Raw genomic sequence first — 25784 nt, 5'->3', positions numbered from 1 at the left:
GAATTAGTTCACAGTCACCATAAGGGCCATGGAAAACATACATAAAATCACACATCTAAGGTATTTATAAGGCACTAGCATCTAAATTCCTGCAATCCTAACGGGTGAACACTAATAAACCTTAAGGAAATATTCTTGCTTGCCCAGCAACCAGACTAGACGTATCACTATGCTTGCTTGTTTCTAAGCCACATACTGCCCTAAAGAAATCAGTGCCAGCACAGACTGCATCTGTATCTATAGTAGCTTCTCCTCCAGCAAAATTCAGAGCTCATGGTGATTTTGCAATTCATATAAATACAAGCAATTTCTTTCCATATTGTTACTCTTCTCCCTCCCTGGGTATGTACAGAAACAGAAGAGAACGGGACCTCCCACTAATCTGAAAAAGCTAAACCTCAGAGAGGAGAAAAATGAAATTTTAATGAGGAATCAGGGCTTTGGAGGTGTCAAGTGTTGGAGCATTACTGTCCCAGACCTCATGCCACTACATGGGAGAATGGAAATTAATACCAAGCTGCTGGGACTGTGAAGGAAGCGGCATAACCACAGAATCAGCACCATTTTTTTTCAATACAGGCCCAGGTTTTGCTTTGAAACAAGAACTTGGACTCACATGAATTGTGTGAGGACTTGGCCTTGAAAAATCAATGGGTGCTCAGTATCTGGTGGGATCAAGTCCATCGTGAACAAGAAACTTGGCCCAGATGTGAAACAACACTTCTCCTGCTTTCCAACCCCATGGTGTAACCACCAGACCACAAACGTCTTTCCCACTTTTCTGCTGTTAAGAAGGAAGCGTCAGTTTTCAGGCTTGGAGAAATGTGGTGGACTAAGGGCAGGAAGGATCTGTCATTCATAAGAAAACGTGGGCTAGAGTTCCAAGATCTATTTAAATTTTAAATTTCCTTCATGCTGATAGAGTCCAGGGCAGAAGGTTCTGTTGCCTGTGGCTCTCTCTGCAGCATGCAGCAAGATCTCTCCTCTAGCTGCCTTCTAAAGTGTCTGTAAAAACTAATGACACACTTAATTCCTTCACACTTTGAGAGACAGTGGCACCTTGCACAAGATGGAAAACTGGCCCACTTCTGATTCTTTGTTCTTCCCTTAGCCCTAAAGGGACCTTGCATTAATGCACATTCTCAATTAGCATGATGATATAAATCACAGCAAGCCGCTTTCATGTTGAGATGTGAAGCCAGTGCTCCACGGTGCCCTGCAGTGCACACATTGCCAACAACTTGCAGTTCAATGAAACCCAACAAAGTTGCTTCTGGTGTAATGTGCTACACAAACTGCTGCAATTACGTCCAAGGATGTGGGACCATTATCCGCCTCAAATCTTTGCTCTCAGACATTATAAAGTTAATTATAAAATGCGCCAAGGGGGAGGCAGGGAAAAACCTTGTTAACCTTTTCTTTCTGTGGTTTTCCCCTCTCATTGGATTTACATTGGCCTTGAAGAACTGGGACATTTTGCAGATGGTTTAAGATCTATAAATTCTTATTTAAATCATCATGAGCCAAGTATAACAGGTAGCAGTCCAGACTTCTTTAGAAAGGACAAACCCCAAATAAGCAGGTAAATAATACTCCAGTGCTTTTCAGCATACAAATAGATACACTGATCCAGGTAGCCTGGAAGGTTTATTCACCTTTTCCTACTGTTAAAGTGCACTAGATATGTTCTGTATGAATCTGCAGTGTTTTTAAAAATGCTAATTCTCAGTGAGCAGCACAAAGTAACAGGCTAAAGGAAGGTGATGTTTCATTCACTGATCCACTGTCAGAATGTGCTCAACTCAGGTGGCTGACTGAGACAACCAAAGTGCCACTAGCAGTCTTGAATGGCAGAGCCCAAATAAACTCTCATCCATTACAAAAAAAAGCAAGAGGAAAATACCAGCTTGAGATCATATTGGTGTGTGGATGAGACGTGATCAAGGAGGGCAATATTATGTTTTCTTTACCAATGGTAAAGACTGTGGCAATAAAACAGCATGTTGCACAGCAGGGAAGTATTGGTCTGTGCCGAACTGAGAGAAACAGGGTACTACTCATTACTGCACATTATAGCTGAGGCATGCCCTGAGTCAGGTATTGATGACAACATTTACATGTGTGAGCAAAATATATCATCCCTGGCTCCAGTGTCTCTGTGTGGAAGATAATGCTATGTACCTTTGGTGATGGTATGAGAGTTAATGAATACAGGTTCCATACATTGTGTTTCTGATGAAGAATCCTCTGCACATATTAACTGGTTTTATGTAAGAGGGAAAGATAAAAAATCTACACCTTACATGTACTTTTTGTCTGAGAAACTAAAAAATGTTTTCCAAACTTTGCTTTTTATAGCTTTTTATATATTTTTGCTGTCCCTACTTGCCAACTCTGCATCATGGTCCACCCGTTGGTGAATCAAAGAGTGTTAAATGTATATAGCTCCCTCCAGAGTTTCCTAGTGAGATTCAGTGAAGTTTTTGCCATGAGGGATGCCTAGATCTCCCACAAGCCCTCCAAACCAGGGATTTATTATTCTATTACATCTTGGCTGAGAGTTGACAGAAGAAGACATAGATTGGAAGACAGTCACAGGCACTGAGAAAGACATTTACTGTACCTTTAAAACTCTGTCCTGATGCAGAATACCATTTTACAGGTGATCATCCATAGCAGCTGAATTTACCTAGATGAGAACAGTTTAAGAAGAATCTTTTAAAATATTGTACTTTCATTTACTTTCAGTAACATTTTTGTAGTAGTGTTGAGCTTAAGCATAAATGCCATCCTAGGCAGCCATAAGGGCATACTAATTCCCACAGATTGGTAAAATGCACTCCTGAAAGCAAAATAAAAGTGCAAGTGCTTCTTCAGGGTAAAGAGCAGTTGTAAAAGCACATGCTCAGAGCTTACGGTCACCCAGTATTTTCAGCCCTGCAAACATTGTATCCCTCGGCACAACCTTAATGATTGGACTCAACGATCTTAAAGGTTTTCTCCCGTCAAAACAATTCTATGATTCTACCTCCAGAGTCTGAACTTCAGAAGCAAAGTTCCTATGGCCTATGGACACGGCTTTTTGAGAACCCAATTATCTACTCAGAAGATCCCTTTCTTCAGACAAACAGTTTTTTCAGAGCTGCTGGCTCTGTAGTCTTTGCTTTGCTGGCCTGCTGCCTTCATGTGTGGTTGCTTGCTAGTCTGGCAAGGGGAAGAGAAAATATTTGGCCTTTGGGGCTAGGCAACTCATTGCCCTGTATTGCTGACAAGAGTGCATGAGTCTGAGTTCAAATATTCTGTACCTGTTTTGCACAGGAATGAATATTACACAAGGTGCCAGGCAAGTGAAGCATAGCTAATGTGAAAACACCTTGGTCTGGTTCCCAGTTACCCTGCAGCTGTGTCAGTATTTACAGCACCACGAGTAAAGTGCTTCAGAATCGGAATAGGAACAACTTCTATTCACTTTGAACACGTTAATCAGGCCACATAGTTCTTCTGGAATTACAGGCTATTTGCAGTCATTTGTCTCCCTCCACGTGCTTTGCCCAGCAAGTAGTCTGTAATTATTTCATAATAAAAATTATGGGCATTTTTACATCGCTGTTCCTCTGCAGGAGCTGAAGATTACCCTGCAATTTTTAAACTAGTTGAGAATTTAAGCCTGATGTCCTGGCAGACTTCCAGGTTGGAAGACTCGATCGCCTGTCTAAATCCTCCCGGTATTTCTAACAGGCTGTGGCACTCCTCTCATCCTGCTGGGGTGGTGCGCTGTGGAACAGCTGCATTGCTGTGCTTGGGCAGCTCTGCAACACAATGGTGGCAGGAGGAATTTTTCCAGAGAAAAAGTGCTTCTACTTGGTTACTTTGATAAGGTCCTTTGGGAATTGCAGGGATGAAAGAGGCCATATGAAAGAAATCCATCGCTATGCCCTGTTAGCCTGATATATGATAAAAGCTCATGATAGCTTACACATAATTACTAAAATTCTCAAAACACCTGTGTCAAAAGGACTCTGCTTTGGGTTTATTCCCTCTCTCAAACAAGTGCTCTTAAAATACTCCAAAAGAAATAAAGATTAGTATCAAGGGTTGGAAGTGTTATATGAGAAATGTGTAGCCAATATTGAGGTTTGTTACTGGTAGAAGATTACCTGCACCATCATTTTTATCTGGGTTTCAGTTGTCTGTGTCTTGGAGAGTATGCCTTGCTTTTTAAAGGTAACTCCTTTCAAAATTCTTCTTCTCTCTCTAGTATCATTATAAAGGACAATATTTTTTTTGCCTATGGATTTGCTAATTTATGTATTTGTAAATATAATAAAACCACAGCGGCTTGGACATGTACCGAGAATGACTGGTTTGGGGAATTTGAGAAACAAAAAGAGATAAAAACATCAGCTAGAAAAAGGGAGTGCCTGCATTACAAATGGACTTCGTTATTTTTATCTTGGCAAGTATCATTAAACTTTAATTCTTTATGAACACATGACAGATAAGTTTGTCCCAATCCACATTAAAGATGTTGTGCATTATTTTTGACAAAGGAATAAACCCACTGCACTGAGACCTCCCCCCAGCATGCCAAAGCCTCTGCTCAGCAAATACGTGACTTGAAGAATCAGACCTCCACTTCTCCTCATCACAATCAATTGGACTACTGCTGTGAACTTGGAGACTTTTTTTCCCCCCTAAAGTTTACCTTTATCCAGGGAAAGTGCCAGTTAAACCAGGAAAAGTGAGTTTGTGGGGTCCTGTTTTTTTTTTCGGGGGGCATACGTGCATTTTATTTTCTTCACCTCCTTTGCAAAAATGGAAAAGTGCACCAAATTTCAGCTTTCAGTGCCAGCATGGGGATGAGTGTTTGGCAATCAGATCCATGATGGTTCAACCTCTTCCGCTCACTGCTTTTAAAGACAACCGAGCCCACACATTCAGACTCAGGTAGTTTTACTATGTTTGAAAGATGACAAACAAGACTGGTTCATTTCTAATCATCAATATAAAAGAAGGAGAAGCATCTTTGTCCCAGGCATATCTAAGTTCAGATTTGTGCCTAGCTTCACACTAGCTGATTATGAGCCCTTTATCAGCCATGGCTCTGCCCACAGGCCTTGTCTGGGTAATGGGAAGGAAATGGCTGGCATGAGTGCCAGGGCCCTAGATAAGCACTGCCTGAAGCATGTACGTCAGAGCTGCCTTTAAAGGGTCATGTAATTTTTGGGTGTGCAATATTTTAGAGGGTTTCTAATGGCTTTAGGCTATTTCAAGGGACACCCTGCTATCTCTTTTTGGCCTGTCAGCTGAGGCATGCAGATAAAGGAGGGATGGTGGATCTGAGGGCACCATGGCCTATGATGGGTGGGAGGCCCAATCCTCTGGGCAGCACCCCAACGAGGAGTGATGGCCTAAGCCCTTGCAGTGTCCTCTGGGGCCCTGAGGAAACCAGGGCAGGCCTATTATCTCGAATGGCCGTGAGGTGAAGGTGACACCTACCTTGACCCACCACATGGCCCCTCACACATGGTGTGGCCTGCTGCAGCCATGGCGCCCCATGGCCAGAGCAGCCAGTCCCCGGGGGGAAAGTGCCGGTCCCTGAGGCGAAAATACGGGTCGCCAAGGGGAAAGTGCCTGCCCGTGAGGGAAAAGGGCTGGTCTGGCGAGAGAACGCGCGGTCCCTGAGGCGAAAATACGGGTCGCCAAGGGGAAAGTGTCTGTCCGTGAGGGGAAAGTGCTGGTCTGGCGAGAGAACGCGCGGTCCCCGAGGCGAAAATACGGGTCGCCAAGGGGAAAGTGCCTGCCCGTGAGGGAAAAGGGCTGGTCTGGCGAGAGAACGCGCGGTCCCTGAGGCGAAAATACGGGTCGCCAAGGGGAAAGTGTCTGTCCGTGAGGGAAAAGGGCTGGTCTGGCGAGAGACCGTGCGGTCCCTGAGGCGAAAATACGGGTCGCCAAGGGGAAAGTGTCTGTCCGTGAGGGAAAAGGGCTGGTCTGGCGAGAGACCGTGCGGTCCCTGAGGCGAAAATACGGGTCGCCAAGGGGAAAGTGCCTGCCCGTGAGGGAAAAGTGCTGGTCTGGCGAGAGAACGCGCCGGTCCCTGAGGGGAAATTGTCGGTCTCCGAGGGAACAGTGCTTATCTCTAAGGACTAAGTGCCAGTCCAAAGGGAGAGGTGCCGATCCCCGCGGCAAGGGTGCCGGTGCCAATCAGGGGTGCCGGCCCCGGCCGCCCGTGGAAGCGCAGGGGGGCAGCCCTTCTCATCCTCCTCCTCCCCTGCGTGTGCGGAGCGCGGCCGCATGTGGGGCGCAGGCGGCGGAGTCTCCACCTCTTCTGGCAACTTGAACCTGTGGCTGCCAAGCTCCATTAAAGCTATCAGCGGCCGGGGGGACGCGCTGCACAGCGAAGGCGGCGTGGGCTGTGGGGTTTTATTTTAAAACAGATATTTTTGTTTTTTTTCTCCCATCGGAAGGCTTGGGGCTGAGCAGAACTACAGCTCCGGAGCCTGCCCCGCCGCGCTCAGCCTCCCACCGGCGGGTTGAAGCCGGGGTCCCGTCGCCGCGGGCACCGGAGCACCGGAGGCCGCCCATGGCTACGCCGCCGGGCGCCGCGCCCCGCTAAGCTTCGTGGGCATCGGCGGAGATCGCGCCTCTCCTACGGCCGTCTCGTTGAGGAAACAGAGCGACCACCATGGTCCGGTGCTGGTGGCTTACCGGGCTGCTCGTAGGTAGGTGGCATCGATGGGTCGCTGCAGTTCTGGGGCGGGTGGACGGGAGGGGGAGCGGGTGACCGAAAGGGGCTTCCTGCCACCTCCCTATCTCTTCGGGCGCTGCGAAGGGGCAGGGGAAGGCAGGGGGTTGCTAGGACAGTGCAAAGAATTAGAGTGCAAAGGGATTGTATGGAAAGTGCAAAGAAGTTGAAAGAAGCGTGCAAGGAGGATGCAAAGAAAGAGCAAAAAGTTGGCAGAAAGTGTGCAGGAAGGGAGCAAAGAAGCTGTAAGGAGAACTCAAGGAGCTTGCCAAGAAGGTGCAAAGAAATGGCAACGAGGGTGCAAGAGTTCCTCAAGGCGTGCGCGAAGAGAGTGGGAGTGAGGGTGCCAGAAGGGTGCAAGTCAGTGGCAAGCCACTCCGTGGGGTCGTCTCCAGGACAGGATGCCCCGGAGTGTCCCTCCCCTCGCTCTGGGGATGCTGCCCGGCCCGAGGAGGGTTTCTCTACCATGCGCACTCTGAGTGCTCCCTGCTGCCCTGCACCGTCTGCCGCCGTTTCCCTGGGGAGAAGACGAGCGGGCAGAGCCCCGAAGGCAGCCAGGCGCTCCGGGGATGCTGTCGAGCTGTAGGGCACGGGATGGGCGACAGCCCCCTGCCGAGTGGCTTCTCTGAAGCCTTTTCCGTGTCCCACTCAGAGAGGCGTGCGAAGATGCCGGAAGGGCTGGAGGCCTGGTGCTGAGCTGCTCAGGACGGTACCGGGCTGGGGCTCAGCCTCTGCCTTCCACCTGAGGTGCCCAGAGTGGTGGGAGTTGTTTTCCCGCTTCGCCGAAGCTGTTCGGGCTTCCGCGGTGCCAGCGCAGCTGGCTCCTGACCGGAGCACGGTGAGCATTTGTGCTGAATTTAGATCCAGAAAGGGTTCGGAGTTGATTCACAGTCGTGTTTCACTGAGAATTGGCGATTTTCCCTAGGACAATCCAGCACTTGCCCCGGCAAGGCACAACTTTACAAGCAGCCTCCTGCTCCCGGGACATGCCACTGAGTCCTAGTTGCGCAGACAGACCCTCAGAGCAGAACAGGCTGCATCTTTGCGGCTCTCTTTCAGAAAGACGTTTTCAACTGTGCAGTTCTTGGATCAGTTTCAGAAGAAAAGGTTCTGGCTTAAGAGACCATATGGGAGAACAAAGACAACTGTGCTCTGAAAAAAAGGCAAAATTATTTCTGTTTACAGCAAGGAGCAGAGCCTGAGGGAGGCTTCTCCATCCTTGGATGAAGTGTTTTCCTAGGAAATGCAAAGCAAATCTTTGGTTGAGGCTGTGCACTCCTGAGCAGAAGAGACAGGTGAAAGGAAGGCTGAAAGAGTGCCTCTGAGGCCCCCTGGGCAGTCTGGACACTGGAAGTCCACACCTGGGTTTCCAGCTCTTGGCTTCCTTTCTACCACTTAGTTTACTTGTATGAGGTTTTGGGCAGCAAAAGACCACGCTATACTGCCTCTCAGGGCTCAGAGCTTACTTTAGTGATCAGTGTGAAAGAATCATGCAGCTATGGGACATTATTTGCATTCACATACAGAACCAAAGTACAGAAGTAAATCTGTAAGGTACTTCTATAAGTTTACTTTCCTGTTCTGCTTGTGTGGTGTCTTTGTCGTATGTCCCTCAAAGATAAGGCTTAAGTTAAGAAATACATACTTTCCTTCCCCGTGTATTTTATGAGCTCAGGTTTCTCTGCTCAGAGATCTGCTGTACTGCATTATTTAAGATTACTCATTTAAGCCTAATTAGAATATTTATTTCTTAAGTCTTCATACAATTTATTTTAGTCCTCATGTCAGTGAAAGAATTTCCATTTATTTCAGTAAGCAGAGAAACTGGACCTTAAAACATATGTTTAAATAGCTAAGTCAGATCCAGAACTCATTAAAATCAAAGCAAGGTTTGCCAATGACTTCACTGTGAGCAAGACTGACATTCTGTATGCCACATAAAACTGAACATCAGCACGAGCATGACACCAGTGCATAATTAGATGAAAAAGCACTCTAGTTAGGTAACTGAATCTGATTTTGGAGACTCCTCCAGCAAAGAATCACTAATTCCTGGAAATGTCACCAGAGACTTGCTGAGTTTTACCTAAAGTTTCATTGAAGTCTTTACGTTCCAGTAACATCATGCTGATATTTTTCATGTGTACCTTCTCCTACCTGCTTTTAACATACAAGATCTATTCTTGCTGTCAGAGTTTATGCTTGCAGATTACAATGTTGGGTTAAGATAAGACCAGCACTTTAAGTTATGAGATTGGGAAGACAGTCTCATAAATGACAGTACATTCAATATCGATTTGTATGTGTTTGCACATAGATGTACTTACTGTTGACATAACTGTCTTTGGGTCAAATATGTGTTTGGCAATTTTTATTTAATTTATTTATTTTTACCAAGTACTGGGTATTATTCTTCATTTCTCAAGCTGGCAAAAAAAAACCCAACCCCAACAATTAATATATTATGCTGGATCGTGTGATATGACTCTATTTGTTCTTTCCATAATTACAGGTTAGCCATGTTTCGAAGTATATGGACATAGATGAAAACAGGGCTGAGATGTAGAAAAAAGCACAAGTGAAAAAAATATGGTGTGGTTTCTATATTTTCCCCACAAGCACAAATTGTTGAGTAAGGAGATTTTCAAAAGCCAGAAATTGCTATGAAGAAAACCAAAGTTGGAATTCAATGCTAGAGGAGGCTGCATCTGGCAGAACAAAGTTTGGAAAGAGATTTTGCTTTCAATGGGATCCTGTGTTTCCCCACAACATAGCACATGTCATCTATAAAGACAATGCCCTCATGCATTAGACACAATCACTGCTAAAATCAACCTCAAGGCTAGGAAGCACCTACACAGTGTTGTTATGCAATTCCTTTGGCTTTTTTATTTATTTGCTGAGGGAAATAAAACTAGGAAAAAAGAGAATTCCTAACTTCGTGATTTTAAGGTAGTGCATGTCAGACATAATAATACCAAGAAACTAGGTGAGAATGTGAACATTTTCATGTGTAATCCTTCTTCAGAAACTGAAAATATGATTCATAGAACAGCTCCTTCTCTAGCTTAAATTGTGTAAGACCTGAGGGGTTAGTAATCTGCAAGCTGTGGTGTTCTTTTCCTGTAAAAGCAAATAAAAGCTCTTATGCTCCAAAACACAGTTAGGAGAGTTCTGTTTAGGCTGGATGTTAGGAGGAAGTTCTTCCCAGAGAGAGTGATTGGCATTGGAATGGGCTGCCCAGGGAGGTGGTGGAGTCACCATCCCTGGAGGTATTCAAGAAAAGACTGGATGAGGCACTTAGTGCCATGGTCTATTGACTGGATAGGGCTGAGGGATAGGTTGGACTGGATAATCTTGGAGGTCTCTTCCAACCTGGTTGATTCTATGATTCTATGATTCTATGTTTCTGTTTACAGGGAAAGAAACTCAGAGGTATATTTGGAGTCCCAAAACTCTGGAGTGTGAAGTGATAAGAGGGCTGAAAACCACCATTATTTTGGAGTTTTAGCAGACTGACAGTGAGGATAATCATGTCTTCCATGCTGATGTTTTCTCATTTCCATTGAGTAGCTTATTAAATCATCACAGTTGAATTCAGCTGGAACTGAAGAGTGCTGCAGTGAAGTTCAGTTCATGTGGCACTATTAGACACTTGGATCAGTCCAGCAACAGCTCTTGACTTAGAAGTGGTGTGATGGTGCATAAATCAACAGAAGTCTCCCCACTGAGCATCTGAAGCGATCTGCTTGAGTTTAGTTTTTAAAATGATGCATTAAACTTGAGTGTTTCCCTTTGATCGATCACTGCAGATGTCCCCTATGGCTTGTACTGCCAAACGTGTACCATTTTGGCCTTATCTGAGTCAAAGACAGAGATCCCTGGAAGCAGGCTTTCACCCTGTTCTCTGAGATCATTGTGTACACCACACTCCCTGCTGAGACAATTGGATTCACCTTGTTCATGCTCTTACTAAAGCCACAAGTACTAGATGCTGGCAGGCCACGGATTTTAAGTGTCTCCTCCCCCCTGTTGATACAAAAACACGACACATTATTTTTCAAGCTTTTCAGAAAAGCTTTTTCAGAGAAAAAAATAGGTTTTGCCAGTTGGATTCCCTAGAAAGGACAAATGAAAATATAAATGATAGTGAAGTTGTGCTACAGAAGAGCTCTTAAGTTTTTGGTAGTTAGTGGTGTGTAGCCCATGTCCTGTTACTCAGTTTTGCAGCACATAGGTTGAGTGTCAGCTTTGATTTTAGCATCTGTCGGCAGTGTTTAAGAGAACTGGAACACATCAAAACTTGGCTAATGTTGACAGGCAAAACAGTAGACTGAAATTTCAGGCTATCTAGAAACCACACCCAGACCCCAAAACACATGTTAGAAGCAACTTTAATTCTGTGCTTCAGCTGAACAAGTAACCTTTTTCTGTGGTCACTTGTGATTCTAAGTTAAACATGTGTGAGTATTTCTGGTGTGGGCTATGTATCAGTTTACCACCTTCCTGCAGAGCATTTTTCTGAGGGTACTTAGGACTGCTTTTGAATACCCTTCTCATCCTTGCCTTCACAGGAGCCAAGTAGCCTCAGACTATTAGATCCTATTAGATCCTATTTTTATTACTATAAACAGTTTCCTTGCGCCAAGAATCCTGTTGTGTTAGGTGCTAAATAAGGAGAGAACAAAAGGATTGCTCTTGCTTTGGTGGGTTTCTAATCTAATTTCCTGGACTTGGATTTTCAACGGTGAGTACTTGACATTGCAGGGACCTACTGGGATTCTCATCTGTGTTCAGCAGTTCAGTACCTATTGCAGTCACTTATGTCTTTAGGCACCTAAATGCCTTTGTGCATCTGCCTCATACTACTAGTCCCACGGAGGCCAGGCAGTGATCTTGATGAGCAGGATGGCAAACAATATGCTTACACAGGAGAGCAGCTGCATGCCGTGGGAGCAGGGCACGGGGACAGCTCCATGGCAGTGGGAGACTGAAAGACCACTCAAGAGTATTCCTCCAAGTCCCTGCCAAGAGCAGCTTATTCCTGGCTGTACTAGTGCTTTGTTCAGTCCCTCAAATCCTGCCAAGCAAGTGGACTTGGGCTGCCTACTGCATTGTGCCTCAAGAAGTTCACCCTGATATACAAGCCACATTTTTTCCTCTTCTCATTCAATCCCAACAGAACCTCTTTATTCACTGCAAGGAATTCCTTCCCTTCCTTGGTGTTTATGCATTGTGAATATTTATAGGCTGTTATCATGTCCATCTTGCCACTGCTGTCACTCAGCCAGGCTAGATGCACTCTGCTCTTTTAATCTTGCTTCGTAACTCAATCCCTCCCACCCCCTAATCATTTTTTGTTGTTCTGCTCTCAACTCCCATCAGTTCCAGTTGCTCATTTTGCTTTGGGTAAATGCTATATTTATGTTAATCTTATGTGGTGGGTGGTCCTCTGTGTGCTCCATGGTCCATGTGAATGAGTGATTTAGATGTTCAAAATGAGCTTGGCATTTTATAACCGAGCCATGGCCTGATTACGGCTTCTACTCTTCAAAGTACTCCAGGAAAAAAACATGCTTAGCCATCACTATTAAATATAGCCATGATAGCCACTAATAAAGTGTCTGTGCAGGGGTTCGAGGGAGTTGCCAAAAACTTCATGGGTGCTCCATACATTCAAAGTGACAGCGTGGCATTAATTTCCAAACCAGCTGCTGTTTTTTCTAATGAGTTTGCAGCTCATCTAAACTAAGGAAGATAGATAGGATATGTCCCATTTGGTAAGAAAATGAATTCCAGTTAGACTGTAACTGAATCATGGTACTGCCCCCAGGATATTGCTCAGCCTTGGACTGTGGTGGTTTGTTTTCCTCTTTGAAAAGCAGCGGTATGCCTCAGGTGTTCTCACCAATCTCTCACCACCTAGGTGCCAGGGGATCATCTCACTATGGTCTCATCTATTTCACCAAATTAAAGTGTAAGCTTTCACCAGTGTTAAAGGAAAAAACCTCTATCATCACTCTTCTGTCCCTGTTTTCTTTAGTGTTTTGGTTATATATTTCTCTGTGCCAAACCTGTGTGGCAACACTGATCAAAGTTATACAAGCCACAGTGTGTGTTCGCCTAGCCTGAACTCATTTGCTTTTTGCAGTGCTTGTCTATGTCAAAAGAAGAAGGCAGGTGACAATTATCCCGTTAGTTCTTACCTCTCCAGACTCTGTCCTGTAGGTTAGTGTGGAGGTAGTGAATTGTTGCAGGGGAGCCCTGTGACTTCTCTGATTTTGGCTTACAGCAGGACCCTGTTCTCAGCATTCTTCTCCACGCTTCTGGACCCCCCAGTATGGTGCTGGCAGCAGGACAGGGCTATGAGCTAAGGGTTGGTTAGTGCTGAGCTGACCACAGTGGTTGGGACAACTGGGGCCTCTGGCCATATGGAATTGCTCAGCTGTTCTTCAGTACATCTTTTGACACTGGCCAGTTTAACTGTGGAAAAAAGCATACAACTCCTCTTCCTGAGTCTGTGCAGTGTCTTTCAGGGGGTGGAAGGGAGAAACATGAAGTGAAATGGCTCCTGTATCTGTGAAGACACCAGGTAAGTAATGAGGAAAGCTTTGTTGTGTAATTGAAAAGTGTGCTGTTTTGATCTCTTGGGAAGATGCACTCCCTTCCACCTCTTTTTGGCATCCACCACCTTTTATTTGGCATCATAGGTCCTCTGTGCCAACTCTTACATGTCTTGCTTAGTTCATCCCACTTGAGAATGTTCCATTTCTCCTTGGTATCCCTTCATTCTTCGAATAGAGTGTATGTTGCCAGTTGGTGGGGATGGGCATTTTCTGAATAAGGTGCTGATGCTGCATTGGCATGGTGATGGAATCTTTCCTCTCTACTGATTCCAGCAAAAGTGGGGCCAAGCCCTGCAGCCCCATTTACAGTGTTAGGCCTGTTTTCTACTTCAGGGTAAAGGGTCAGAGAGGTCAGTTTTAAAAAGATGTTTTGTTTCAGTATAATGATCTTTGAGGTGCAGAAAAAAATACCTTCTCCCTTCTCTCCTTCCTTACCTCCAATCCTACCTCTCTTGTCATCTATCACTGAACTTGACGCTTATAGGAGAAGTAAATGATTCCATGGTTCCAAGAATAAAATATCCTCTAACACCTTAAAACTAATGACAAGTGAGTGTGGTGAGTCAACTCACCACAAGTGCTTCAGTATTTTAATGGTGGATGTGGGACAAATTAGGCAGTGATCACAGAATAAAACTAAGCTAAAGCTGTAGAATGTGGTGAAAATATGTTTTGAAAATGTCTCTAAAATTCTGAGCTAGTGGGGAAATTGGAGTCAGCTGAGTTGCCTCTTAGGATCTGCACAATTTCATATATGATTGTGCTCTGTTATGTGCAGGAAACTCAGGGTGATGCTCTGCAACGATAGCTAATGTAGTACATTTACTGTGCCATCCATACAAGAATAACAGAAACATCACATGAATTCCAAGCATCTTACCAATAGCACGAGCTGAGCATCAGACTGGTGAAACAGCTCTCTGTGACTATAGCCATTTCACAGAAAATAAGAAATGGGATGAATAATAGAAATACTTTTCCAGAAGCCAAACAGTACTCCAGTGAAAGCGTCGGCATCCTCCCTCAACCACTTGACCACATTCTGGCTTCAGTTCAGGGAGGCATTACTAATCAGGAAAAATGCTCATGCACTGGCTTAATTTCAAGCACATGCTTAAGTTTCACTGAAACCAATTAGACTTAAGCATGTGCTTAAGTCCTGTCCTGAACTGGCTTCAGTTTGCAGATAGGCAAAGTTCTGATGTGAGAGTGTTCCAGCCCCAGTGGGTTATGTTTAAGTTTTATAACTTTATAACATTATAATATAAAATGTATCTCTTCCCACAGAATTGTTCTCTTGAGAATGATTTTTTCTGATTGAATTAAAAGCATCGCTAACTTAATCTCCTCACAGATGCAAGAAAAATTGGTTTAAAAAATAAGAACATTTTCTGCACTTTTAAAAGAATGCCTGTTCCTTTAGTTCCAACCCAAAATCCATTCTGTGTGCTCCTAGGAGAAAATGCTGAAGAAATACTGTTTTGCTCTGCTAATGAAGTCTGCATGGATAAGTGTAATTCACTTATGCAGAATATATTGATATGTTTCTTATCGTCCACTTCATTCCAGTCTGAACATTCCTCAGAAAATATCAAAGGCTTTATGTCATCTCTAAATGAAGAAATGTGTAATGCTCCATGACTTCAGGCACTGATCTTATCCCTGTGAATGGGTGACTAACTGAAACATTAGAATTATAAATGGGAGTCATAAATTCTGGTCATAGGAGGCAATAACATGTAACAGATTAAGCAGTCTAGCTCTGGAGAAGAGTTGATCTGCAGTAACTAATTTGGTGCAAACTGTAATGCATGCATTTTCTCCTCCATTTGTAAAGAAACAGATGTGTGACTCAACTTTGCTTTTTTCCAAAGTCATTCGGCTTGGAGGAACACAAACAAGACTTGTTTCCAACGAGGCATATTCCAGTTTTTGTCTCATGGTTGGTATTTTTTTCCTTTAAAAGTGAGGAATAGGTCTGAAGCTGGAGTGTACAGCAGTTTTGTGGCACAGCCCCACTGGCAGCTTCACATTTTCACGCCTGGCCATTGCTTAGGAATCTTTGTGCTGACTTACCAAGAATTTGCTTCACAGAGGACTTCCAGTTCTGCCTTGTTACCATTTGATGCTGTGGGGCTGATTTTTCTGAATGCCACTTACACCAATGCGTGGACTGATTGGTCAATATTTGCTGTTGCTGTTGTTTCAAGGCTTGATCCAGTTTCTGCTGATTGCAGCAATCAGCTGCTGTTCCCTGTTACTGACATTCCTAATTGCCTGAGTGCTCGTGCAGCCCCATTGCTCCGAGACTTTGGGCCAGTGCTGTGGATGCAGCACGCACCGGAAAGCTGGAAAAAGATACTGTTTTGTCTAGCTGCTGTACTGAGGAGCTCTCTGGAAACGCTTGTGGTTAATCTATACAGACAGACAGGATAACGAGCGAGTGGAAGTGATCACAGTTGGGGATTTTTTAATGATTTTCCTATGAATGAGCATTCTTGTCATGAAGATGAATTGTGAGTAATTCCTTCCTCCTGCCCAACAACTCTTTAAAGCAGTTAATTTGTGTTGCTTAAGATGGAGAGAGGAGCCGCTCTAATGTGCTTCACTAGAGGCTAGGTAACAGAATGATGTATGAGTGACAACCACTTTATGCTGCTCTTGGAATAAAGATGTGCCTTAGCTACAGATTTTAGGTTTGAAACTGAACTTTTCCAGCTTTAAAGGATATTTGGATCTGGTGAGATCAAATTAACTAGGCTACAGTATTTGAGAGAAGCAGCCACAGAGTTGGGACACAAGCCAATAGCTTTTGATTTGAGGATGCATCCAGCTTGGAGACTTGTGTACAGTTAAGTAAGACAAAATCCCTAGGAATTCCCATCATGTCAAATATTTACATTCTGGAGGCTTTTTCCTTTTTATTTTTTTTCCCATGGAGTTTTATCCTGATTATAGAAATTCCCTTTTCTATTGAATGTGTCAAAATAGAGTGATTGTGTTGCCGAAGTGTCTGTGCTCTCAAACAATGTAGACTTTTACAGTTTCTGCCAAAAGTAGCAGTAAGGGTTCAGTCGAATGGCCAAGCTTCTGCTGCAGCAAGCACACCCAGAGTGCAGTTGGTGAGCTGGGAATGGGGCTGTTTTCTGTGCTGCTGTTTTGGAGTGGCCGTAGAGTACATCCATACCTCTGAAGTCTTTCTGCAGTTACGAGCAAGAGCAAATCTGACCCTTAGAGTCCCTCACCTCTAATACATACATTGTGATTTTTTTGCTTACTGTATTCTCTAGGATAATAATTTAATGTTGAAGTGTAAGTTAGTTTGGACTGTTGTGTACTGATGGCTCTCAAAAAATAATTAGGCCTCTTGATAGTGCAGCCAGCTGAAATGGCTGCAGGTGAGTTACAGAAGACCTGAGAGTAAGGAGTGCACAGGAGCAAATTTGCCTGATGCTACAAAGCAAAGTCATAAGAGAACTGGGATGAAGACACTGAGCTCTGATTCCTGATGGGTTCTACCACTTGGGCAGCCATAGAGCAGTCTTCATGCATGCTGCAGCTGCCAACTTAAAGGTTTAGCTAACAGCAAAGGGTTTTGCCAACCAGTGTTTTCCCATTTTCTTATGAAGACTCACAGGAACTGATTTTCAGGTAGGAAGCACTAGTGCAAGCAGCTGTAAAGGAGCTGGCTATGCCTGCTCACCTCATCCAGCCCCTGAAGATGATGAAACCAGTATAATTTTGAGTCTGCTCCAGAAGGAGCCCTTAACACTAATAACGCACTTCAGTGCAGAGCAAGGTAACAGCAAATGCAAGGCTGGCTTCACTGGCCTTTGGGTAGGTAGGCTGCTGTTGTTACTGCTTCCCTGCTTCATTGAGGGCTTCACTTTCCAACTGTTTATTCCCCTTGTGGTGGCTTCAGGGCTTTAGCATTTAAATTACAGAAATACATTTCAGGGACCCTGTCACTGTGACACCTAAAACCTTTGCAAATGGCAGCACCATACTGAAGTGCCTAAATTAGTCCATCAGATCCAAGTTCTTTATTACTAGATTTATAATGAAATACAATTGGACTGGAAATCTCTCTGCTTTGCCATATGTTCAGGAGCTCCCAACTTGTGCAGCAGTTATTTAATTACCAAGTTCCCATTTGACTTGGGTTTGGGCTTGTATTTGTGGCAAACTTGGATGCAGAAGGTTTTTGACAGGGATTTAACGCTCTGTGTGTGTAGGATGTGTTGGTGCTAGGGATGAGAGACTCCTGTCTCTGAATAAATTTGCTGTGGGAATCGGAGGAGCCTCCCTGTCAGCTCCCAGCTGTGAATATTGCCCTGAGTGTTTATATTTCTGTTATATCCTAAGTTTGTAAGAGAGGGAATTTTGCTGATGCCGCCCATGGTCTGCAGCAGATTCATATGTGCTAGTTTCATCTACAGACTCTTCTGTTAAGAAGGCGGTCACAGTCCAAGCTGGGCTTGGGCCTTTCACAACCTCACCTGTCCCTTTCTCTCGCTTGCAGCAGGTGGTTTGGGTTTCTTTTGCTAGTGAAAGGTCTGGTTTAGGCAAATCTGCCTATACAGATCATGGGATGGTTCATGCCATATGGAAGAACACAGGGACTAAGACCAGCAGTTGTGACTGTATCTTGATTTCCTTTACTGAGTAAGGCACAGGGTTTGCGAATATTTAGCATCCTCACTCTATGGGAGAGTAATAGATTTATGTTAGTATATATTAGATATTTCTTTCCATCCTGATAAGCAGGATAGAAAGTGACTTGTGTCCTAACCACTGGCATGTAGTGAATAGAAGGTGGCTTGAAAATTTTCCAGCACACTACAAGCAAACTGCAAAGCAGAGCTACAGCAAGTGAACCCTGGGCAGCCTGGGCTGGGCTGAACAGCGCCAGGCCAAGGGATCAAACTCTGCCAAGCAGGACAGTTGTGAGAGCAGAAAAGTCATTGGGGTTCCAGGAGAGGTTTCTCTGAGAGCTCATTTTGTGGTGTTATAAAGAGGTAAATCTCAAGTTTCTTACTGAAGCAAACTCTCGATGAGTGCAACAGAAGTTTGCTTAGTAAAGAGTGAATAATATATAGCAATCCATGTACATATATATGTGTGCATGCAGAGGTCTTCAGGATTTAGCTGAGTGTTCACACATTCCCTAAGCCAATAACATCCGTTGTTATGGGAAATGAGGTAAGTGACAGAATTACTGTCCTTATGGCGGGCGACAGGCGAGTCTAATGTTCCCATGCTGTAATTCCCTGTTCCAGTTGCTGCTTCAACAATAGCCTGAGAGAGAGAGAACGTGAACAAAGAGCACTCAGTTGGTTTTGAAGATTTAATCTAAAAATGATCTGGATTCAGATGAAACTCAAATTGGAAAACAATAAAGTAAAAGCAAAATCTGTATCCTTAACTAAGAGCTTGCAGCTTAGCTAACCCGTTAGGGTTTCAGTCTCCAGCTAACTCTTCCAGCTAATGCAGCCAATGGAGTTCTTCTAGGCAGAGGTGTTTGAAGTGTTTCTGTGTCAGTGAAGCTCTTGGGAAACCCAAGCGCTGAGTCCTTGGCAGAATCTGAGCTGTTCCTGCTGGTACCTGCAGTTCTCTGCAGCCCTTCTGGCCTGGGGCTGAAGCTGTCCGCGGGTCAGACCCAGTGATGTGTTGGGCACCCCCAGGATGTGATAGCAGCCCCACAATGTGTCAGGGTAACCCCGGGATAGAATCGTGGAATCATTTAGGTTGAAAAAGGCTTTTAAGATCATTGAATCACAGAATCGTTTCAGTTAGAAGAGGCCTCTAGAATCATCGAGTCCAACCATTATCTAACTGTACCAAGTCTGGTATTAAACCATGTCCCTCAGCACCACATCTACGCGGCTTTTAGACACCTCCAGTGACGTGTTAGGGCTGCCCTGGGGATCTGCAACCCTCATGCAGGCGGTGCCAGCCCCAAAAGCGCCCCAGCGTTACCTCCTCCCCAGCTCCGTGCAGGGCCCGGGGGGAGGGCCGCGGGGCGGTGGGCGCTGCAGCGCGGGGCGGCGTAGCCGGCTGGTCTCGGGGTTGCTGACAGCCTGCCCTGTCTCTCTCTCTCCCCGCCCCGCGCAGCATGCGCGGCCGCGGAGCCGCCGCTGCGCTGGGAGTCGCGGTGCCGGCAGCAGCTCCGCCACCTGCAGGACGGCGCCAGGATCGCGGCGCGGCTGCCCCCGCGCCTGGAGGGCCGATGGGTCTCCACCGGGTAAGGGCCCCCGGGAACGCGCCCCCAGCCCCGGCCCAGCCCCTCCGCACTGCTCCCGCCCTGCTCCCGCTGCTGCCGGGCTGGGCAAGGCGGCACGGAAGAATCGAATCCCTGAGCCTTCTGCCCCCTCCTCAAACACCCACACCCGGCTGGAGGGAGGCCTGAGGTTCTCTTGCCCTCGGGTGCGTTTAGAGCCTCTTCTCTCCCTCCCCCACCAGGGTGCAGCTGCTGAGCTCACCTGGCCCAAAGAGGCATGTGGCACAGAGCTCAACAGCCTCTCTCCAACAGTGCCACGTTTTTGTTAAGAAACGCCGATGTCTTAAAATCACTCAAGGGTGGCCATTGGCTGTGGGAGGCTCTTGCCTTTGATGCTGCTCCCACCCATGCTTGCCCCTCTGCTCCCATATGCTGGGTGTCACTGGGGAGGGATCTGACCTTGTATGCTGGGACCACACACTGCAGGTGACTCAGGTCTACCTTCCTCCCAGGTGCGAGGTGCGGCCAGGACCTGAGTTCCTCACCCGATCCTACCTCTTCTACTCTAACCGCCTCTTCAAGGCTTACCAGTTCTACTACTGGGACCCCTCCTGCCACGACCCCTCCTACACGCTGGTCATCAAGGGCAAGCTGCGGCTGCGCCAGGCCTCCTGGATCACTCGTGGGGCCACCGAGGCCGACTACCACCTCCACAAAGTTGGCATCGTTTTCCATAGCCAGAAAGCCATGCAGGAGGTGGCCTCCTGGATCAACCAGACCTCCAGTGAGGGCTGCAGTGGGTTCCTGCCCCCAGGGCGCACTTGGGCTCCTGGAGCCCTCTATGAACTGCTGAGTGCTAAGACTGAGCGTGACTGCACAGCTGCCTTGGGCTTCACCATGCATGAGCTCAGCTTGGTGCGGGTGGAGAAGCACTACCAGCCACTGCTGCAGCCCCAGCAGAGCGGGAGCCATCTGGTGGAGGAGCTGTATCTGGGGGACATTCACACAGAGTGGGTCGAGAGGCTGCACTACCGACCAACTGGTTACCAGCGACCGATGCAGAGTGCTGTGGTAAGGATGATGCCTTGACAAGGTCCATGAGCTTTGCCAAGCACATGTCATTTCCATACTGTTAAAGTACTGCCTGCACTTTGCCCCTTCTGTTCTAAGTCCATGTAGATGAGGAAGTGCTGCAGTGTAGGTTCCCAAGGTGCTGTCTGGGTGCTCCATGGTATGCAGGGTTCACCTGCTTCCTTACCAAGAGAGCAGGACCAAGGTGGGTGCAAACCCAGCAACACTGCCACCAGAAACAAGCCTGCCTTGGCATGGACCCGGATTTAATGGCTTTTCTTTGGCTCTGTGTGTGCCTAGGAAATGCAGTTTCCTAGTTTCTCAGAACAAAATCAGTGAAAGCTTTGGGCTGCACATCATTAGAGACTGCCTGCTCTGTCATTGTTCCTTCTCCCCTCTTTTGCTCTTTGTTGTGTCCTCCAGGTTAAGAGAAGAGCGAGAAGCAACATCTAACATTAAATCATTAGTCCTTGGTGTAATGCCATTAGAAGAGGAAGTTGCCCTGAATGCAATTATGTTATTAGACACAAATCAAACTTTCATTTTTACATAAATAAAACTAAGCAGGAGACTTGGTTGCCCTATATTTTATTTTAAATTTTACTGTATTTTGCAGCAGGTTAGTTAATTTCCAGGAAAGCACATTTCCGTCTGAATCATAACTAATCAATTCACAAATGATTGAGCAGTGAGATGGGGTCAAAAAAAAAGCCCTTGGAATTTTACCAGCTAGAATTGAATTGATAGAATTATTTTGGGGACATTTTCCCCCATGCCCCAGACTGCAGCAATGGAACTCTGAAAAACACAGAGCAACATCCCTCAACCCCCTGAAAGTAACAGTCTCAAAGTGGTTCAGCTTGTGTTATTTTGGGCCAAAACCATACATGTGAGCAAAACCAGATGGTAAACATAAACACTTTAAAAAGTTAATTTAAACCCCAACCTAAAGATACTGAAATCCACTCTCTGAATGTAGCACTGTAATTAATCAGCTAACAGCTCTCCAATGGACCAGCACATGATGTCACCACTTGGCGGTAATTAGAAGCTGCCATACACTAGGAATAACTTCACACAACTGCTTTAAGCAAGTCCCATTTTTGGCTCCATGTCTGTGGTGATAATTTTATTGGGCACAGGATTTTTCTTTGCTCTGAACTAACACCCATTTGCTGGTGAGTTGCACGGCTATGTTAGGAATTATTTTTTAACCTTCTTTATGAAAATATCACTCTTTTCCCTCTTAAATTTATATCTGTTTTAAAGAAACCCATTCTCCCCAAATTACCTTTCATTATCAAAGAATTTCCTGTCGAAGCAGAGCACATGTATTTGCCAACTTCTGGGATTATTTAGCCATAATGTACTGTGTACTGTCAGCACTCATTAACGTGACAGTAGCAGTAAAGCAAGCTGAAAATGACTAAATTACAGTAGACTCCAATCAACTTGCATGTAAATTACCCACCCTACAGTTAACTACTGAGTTATTTAACCTCGTTGCATGCGACAGCTCAGTAAAGATTAGCTCGTGTTCTAGAGAACGATAGAATGTTCAAACCCTGCTTATTTAAAAATAAATCAGTTGTGATATATGGAGTATAAGAAAAAGTTCCAACCTACACAAACCCCCTCCTGGCACTGGATCAGCTGCAGGACTGGTTTGACTCACAGCTCTGCACGAAGCACAGCTGGAGAAGGAAAGGTCAGGCCCTCGTTTTGCAGAGGGTCCTCTTCTTCTCCAGTGCACTGCTCATTCTGGTTGCCCCTTTTCTGACCTCCCTCATCTACCCCTGGACATGACCCACAAACACAGCTGCAGATACAGGAGTGTGGGCAGCGGTCTGTAGGGCTGCAGAAGGAAGGGGATGAGGGGGAGGCAGGATTAGGGAAGCAGGACATGCCATGCTTTTTTGGCTGTCGTGGAGAGGCTGCCTTCAGCGTGGTGCAGTCCAGGCACAGGCTCTCGCCGGGGTGAGCTCTCAGCTGATTCTCACTGCTGAAAAGGCTGCAGCGTTTTTATTAAATCAGCGCAGATGTAGGGGTGTAGCTGGCATCTCCTAGCACTCTCATCCTCACCCATGGTGTGTGCCGATCTTGCAGTAGAAAACTTTGGGAGAACCACCTGGGTAGCCTAAGGGAGCATTCCCTGCCCTGGCAGCAGCTTTGCCCTTGCCCTGTCCCCATCCCCGCAGTCTGTCCTAAGCGGCCCAGGCAGCAGACAGAGCACAGCCTCGGGGCACAGCCCTCTCTGATCTTCCCGGCTACCAGAATAGCAAAGAGCCAGGGCAATGCTTTAGCTCACTTAATCTGCTTGGACGTCTTGGGCCAAGTTCACTGCAACTGAACACCCTGCTGTGGATGAGGGGAGTTGGAGGGTTTTAAATATTCTGAGAGGGTTTTTCCTTATCAGTTTACAAATCTGTGATTGTTTGTGTCCTGCAGCACCATGTGCATCCTTGCCCAGCCTGTGGGATCATATACAGAGCCGATGAGCACCACCCACCCATACTGCCCACCAGAGCTCAGCTGCCCATGCAGCTCAGCGGCAGCTGGGTGAGCACCCACTGCGAGGTCCGACCTGCCGTGCTTTTCCTGACCAGGTACTTCATATTCCACGGTCACAACCACACCTGGGAAGGTTACTACTATCACTACTCAGACCCGCTCTGCAAACAGCCGACCTTCACCATCTATGCATCTGGGCATTACACCCAGGGCATCCCCTCCTCCAAAGTGAGAGGTGGCACAGAGCTGGCCTTTAAAGTCACCCAGGCTCGGGTGACACCCATGGACCAGGTGACAGTGATGATGCTGAACTCCTCAGAACCTGGAAGCTGTGGGCTGACAAGCTCCTGGAGCGCTGGGCTGGAGCAGGATATAACCCCCACAAACGGATGTTTGGCGTTGGGCATCAGGCTGCCCCACACCGAGTATGAGCTTTTCAAAACGGAGCAAGACACGAGAGACCGCAGCCTGCTGTACATCGGCGAGAGGCCCACGGACGGGTCCAGCCCCGACAGCCCCGACAAGCGGCCCACCTCCTATCAGGCACCTCTGATTCAGTGTGCGGGGGCGCCAGAAGAGTTCTCCAACTACGTTAGTCTAAAATACTTGGGAAAGAAGGATGCTAATGGGAATGAAGCACTGAAACCTTTGCCTGTGGCCTTTTTATTGTTCATAGCACTTCTGTTTTTAAGGTGGGACTAATTCTCTATTCAGGTGCAGCACAGAATTCAGATAGTCCTGGTGCTAGCATGATTTTTATAGCCTTCAAATAAGCACATCTGGAATCTGTTTTACTCAGCTTTGGAAACACTTTTTAGAAACACCCAACAACAGTGGATGAAGCCAAGAAGATATTCCTGACAACATGCTGTTTGTCCTCTGGCTTTCTTGCCTACTCTCTCCTCTTTGTGTACACATTTAATGTAGTGACATGGATGTGCTGCACATTGGGGTGCAGAATGGAGCAATACAAGGGGAGAAAAAGAAACATCAACTACAGTTGCTGCTTTGAGCTTCTGACATTGCTAAGATTTAATCAAGAGCTTGATTCAGATGTAATTCAACCATCCAAAGTGTCAGCTGCTGAGTTTCTTTGAGGTTAAATTCCTTCCCATCATACTTCTTGTTGCTGTTCTTGCAAATTTAATCTGCAGAGTCAGTCAGCAGTAGACAGTCAGCAAGTGTTCTTGATAAGGGCACAGTTCATCCTGCCATTCTCAGTTTACACACATTTCCTGCAGTCTTCCTGCCTGTGTAGGCACACAAAGGTGCAACATACAATCCTCTTTTAGTATGTGCCCTTTCAGAGCATTACCTTGGCAGACTGTTATTCCTGACCCTGATCACTAAAGAAGATACAGGAAATGGAGAACATTTCTCTGCACGACTGCTCCAACCTCCAGCAACACATAGCTGCAGATATGGCATCCTCGCTGCTCAATTCTGGCTTTCCCATGCAGCATGTGGGACATCAGCAGTAGCTCCATGTCACTGCCAGCCCTGTCTGGCAGACAGAGGCACTGCCAGGCAATCACAGCTTGCACTTGCCATGCACTAAGCACAGCAGAAGATTGCTTCCAAGTCTTCTTGGGCCATAAATTTTCACCACCTCCTTTTTAGTAACTGTACTGGCATGCCAGTTGATAATCCAGCTCTCCTTTCCATCAAGATGTCACTTCCAGCCTCATCCCAGTAAAAATGTTTTATAAATCTGCCTCTAGTGAACAATGGGCTGAGGAGATACACAAATCAGACAGCCCAGTCAGGACACACTGATTTCTACTGACAAGAAGGACAAACTCAGAAATTATATTCCCTGTCTGCTGCAGCCAAGAAGCATATAACTTACTTGGAGAAGCCCTCCTACCAGTAGCTAAGTCCTCTCCAAATAAGCCTATATATCTTACTCACAAAGGGTATTTTGTTAAACCAGCTATGCAATAGCTACCTTCTTAATGCTGTATTTACGAACTTGCAGCTTGTATTTAGATAAATTATGGGGTTTATAACATAAAAATACTTTGGGGAAATCTGTACATTAACTAATAATTCAAATGAGATGCTCATTAAATGCATTCAGTTGTGACATAAATGTTGTCAGCATGTTCACATGTTCCAGGACTGATCAGACATTAAGCACACACATGACAGTTATACAAAAAGGCCAAGCTTGGCTACCTTGCCTTTGGTTCCCTCTGCAGTCAGGGGAGAAGGAGCTTTGCAGCAGCCAAAACACCTCCCCGTTTCTAAGGGCTGTCATGTTTTGTTGGCTGCTACTGTGTGGAGATCTGTGGGCAAATGTTTGAAGAACCAGAACTGCATCTTGGAGAATGTGGAGTGTCCTTTGGGATGTCTCCACTGTGGTGCTATCCATGAGGGCAAGTTCAGGGTAGCACAGCTGCATCTAATGAGGCATACCCATAACAGAACTTCTTCAGCAGACCAGTTTCCCATCACCATGCTAGAGCTTGGAGGAAAGGTTCCTGTGATTCAAACTGGCAGAGCTACACATTTGTGCAGGATCTAGAGATGTCCATCGAGAGAGTAGGGAAGAGCTTTGTACTGTCTTCAGAGGGTGGGTGCATGGAGGTGACAAAAAGCAATTCATGCC

General features: G+C 45.9%; 1 protein-coding gene and 1 long non-coding RNA gene across 3 annotated transcripts; one reads left to right on the top strand and one right to left on the bottom strand.

Annotated features, from left to right (window-relative positions):
- Positions 1-6299: 6299 nt before the first annotated feature.
- On the top strand, positions 6300-25265 carry APCDD1L (APC down-regulated 1 like). Its single transcript, XM_064167584.1, has 4 exons — positions 6300-6722; positions 19486-19615; positions 20104-20662; positions 23111-25265. The coding sequence occupies exons 1-4, from the start codon at positions 6686-6688 to the stop codon at positions 23873-23875; spliced, it is 1491 nt and encodes a 496-aa protein (XP_064023654.1). The 5' UTR covers positions 6300-6685; the 3' UTR covers positions 23876-25265.
- On the bottom strand, positions 18477-20146 carry LOC135188267 (uncharacterized). Of its 2 annotated transcripts, none has more exons than XR_010307641.1 (2): positions 19854-20146; positions 18477-18669 (listed from the first exon to the last, which is right to left on the bottom strand). It is a non-coding gene; the product is annotated as an uncharacterized LOC135188267 (long non-coding RNA). The 2 variants fall into 2 exon arrangements; XR_010307640.1 differs by lacking the exon at positions 19854-20146 and adding an exon at positions 19351-19601.
- Positions 25266-25784: the final 519 nt, after the last annotated feature.

Source organism: Pogoniulus pusillus, chromosome 29, assembly GCF_015220805.1.
Source record: "Pogoniulus pusillus isolate bPogPus1 chromosome 29, bPogPus1.pri, whole genome shotgun sequence".
In the NCBI taxonomy this organism is placed as follows: domain Eukaryota; kingdom Metazoa; phylum Chordata; class Aves; order Piciformes; family Lybiidae; genus Pogoniulus; species Pogoniulus pusillus.
Note: the sequence above shows the minus strand (reverse complement) of the source record. Positions and strands in the feature narration are given on the sequence as shown.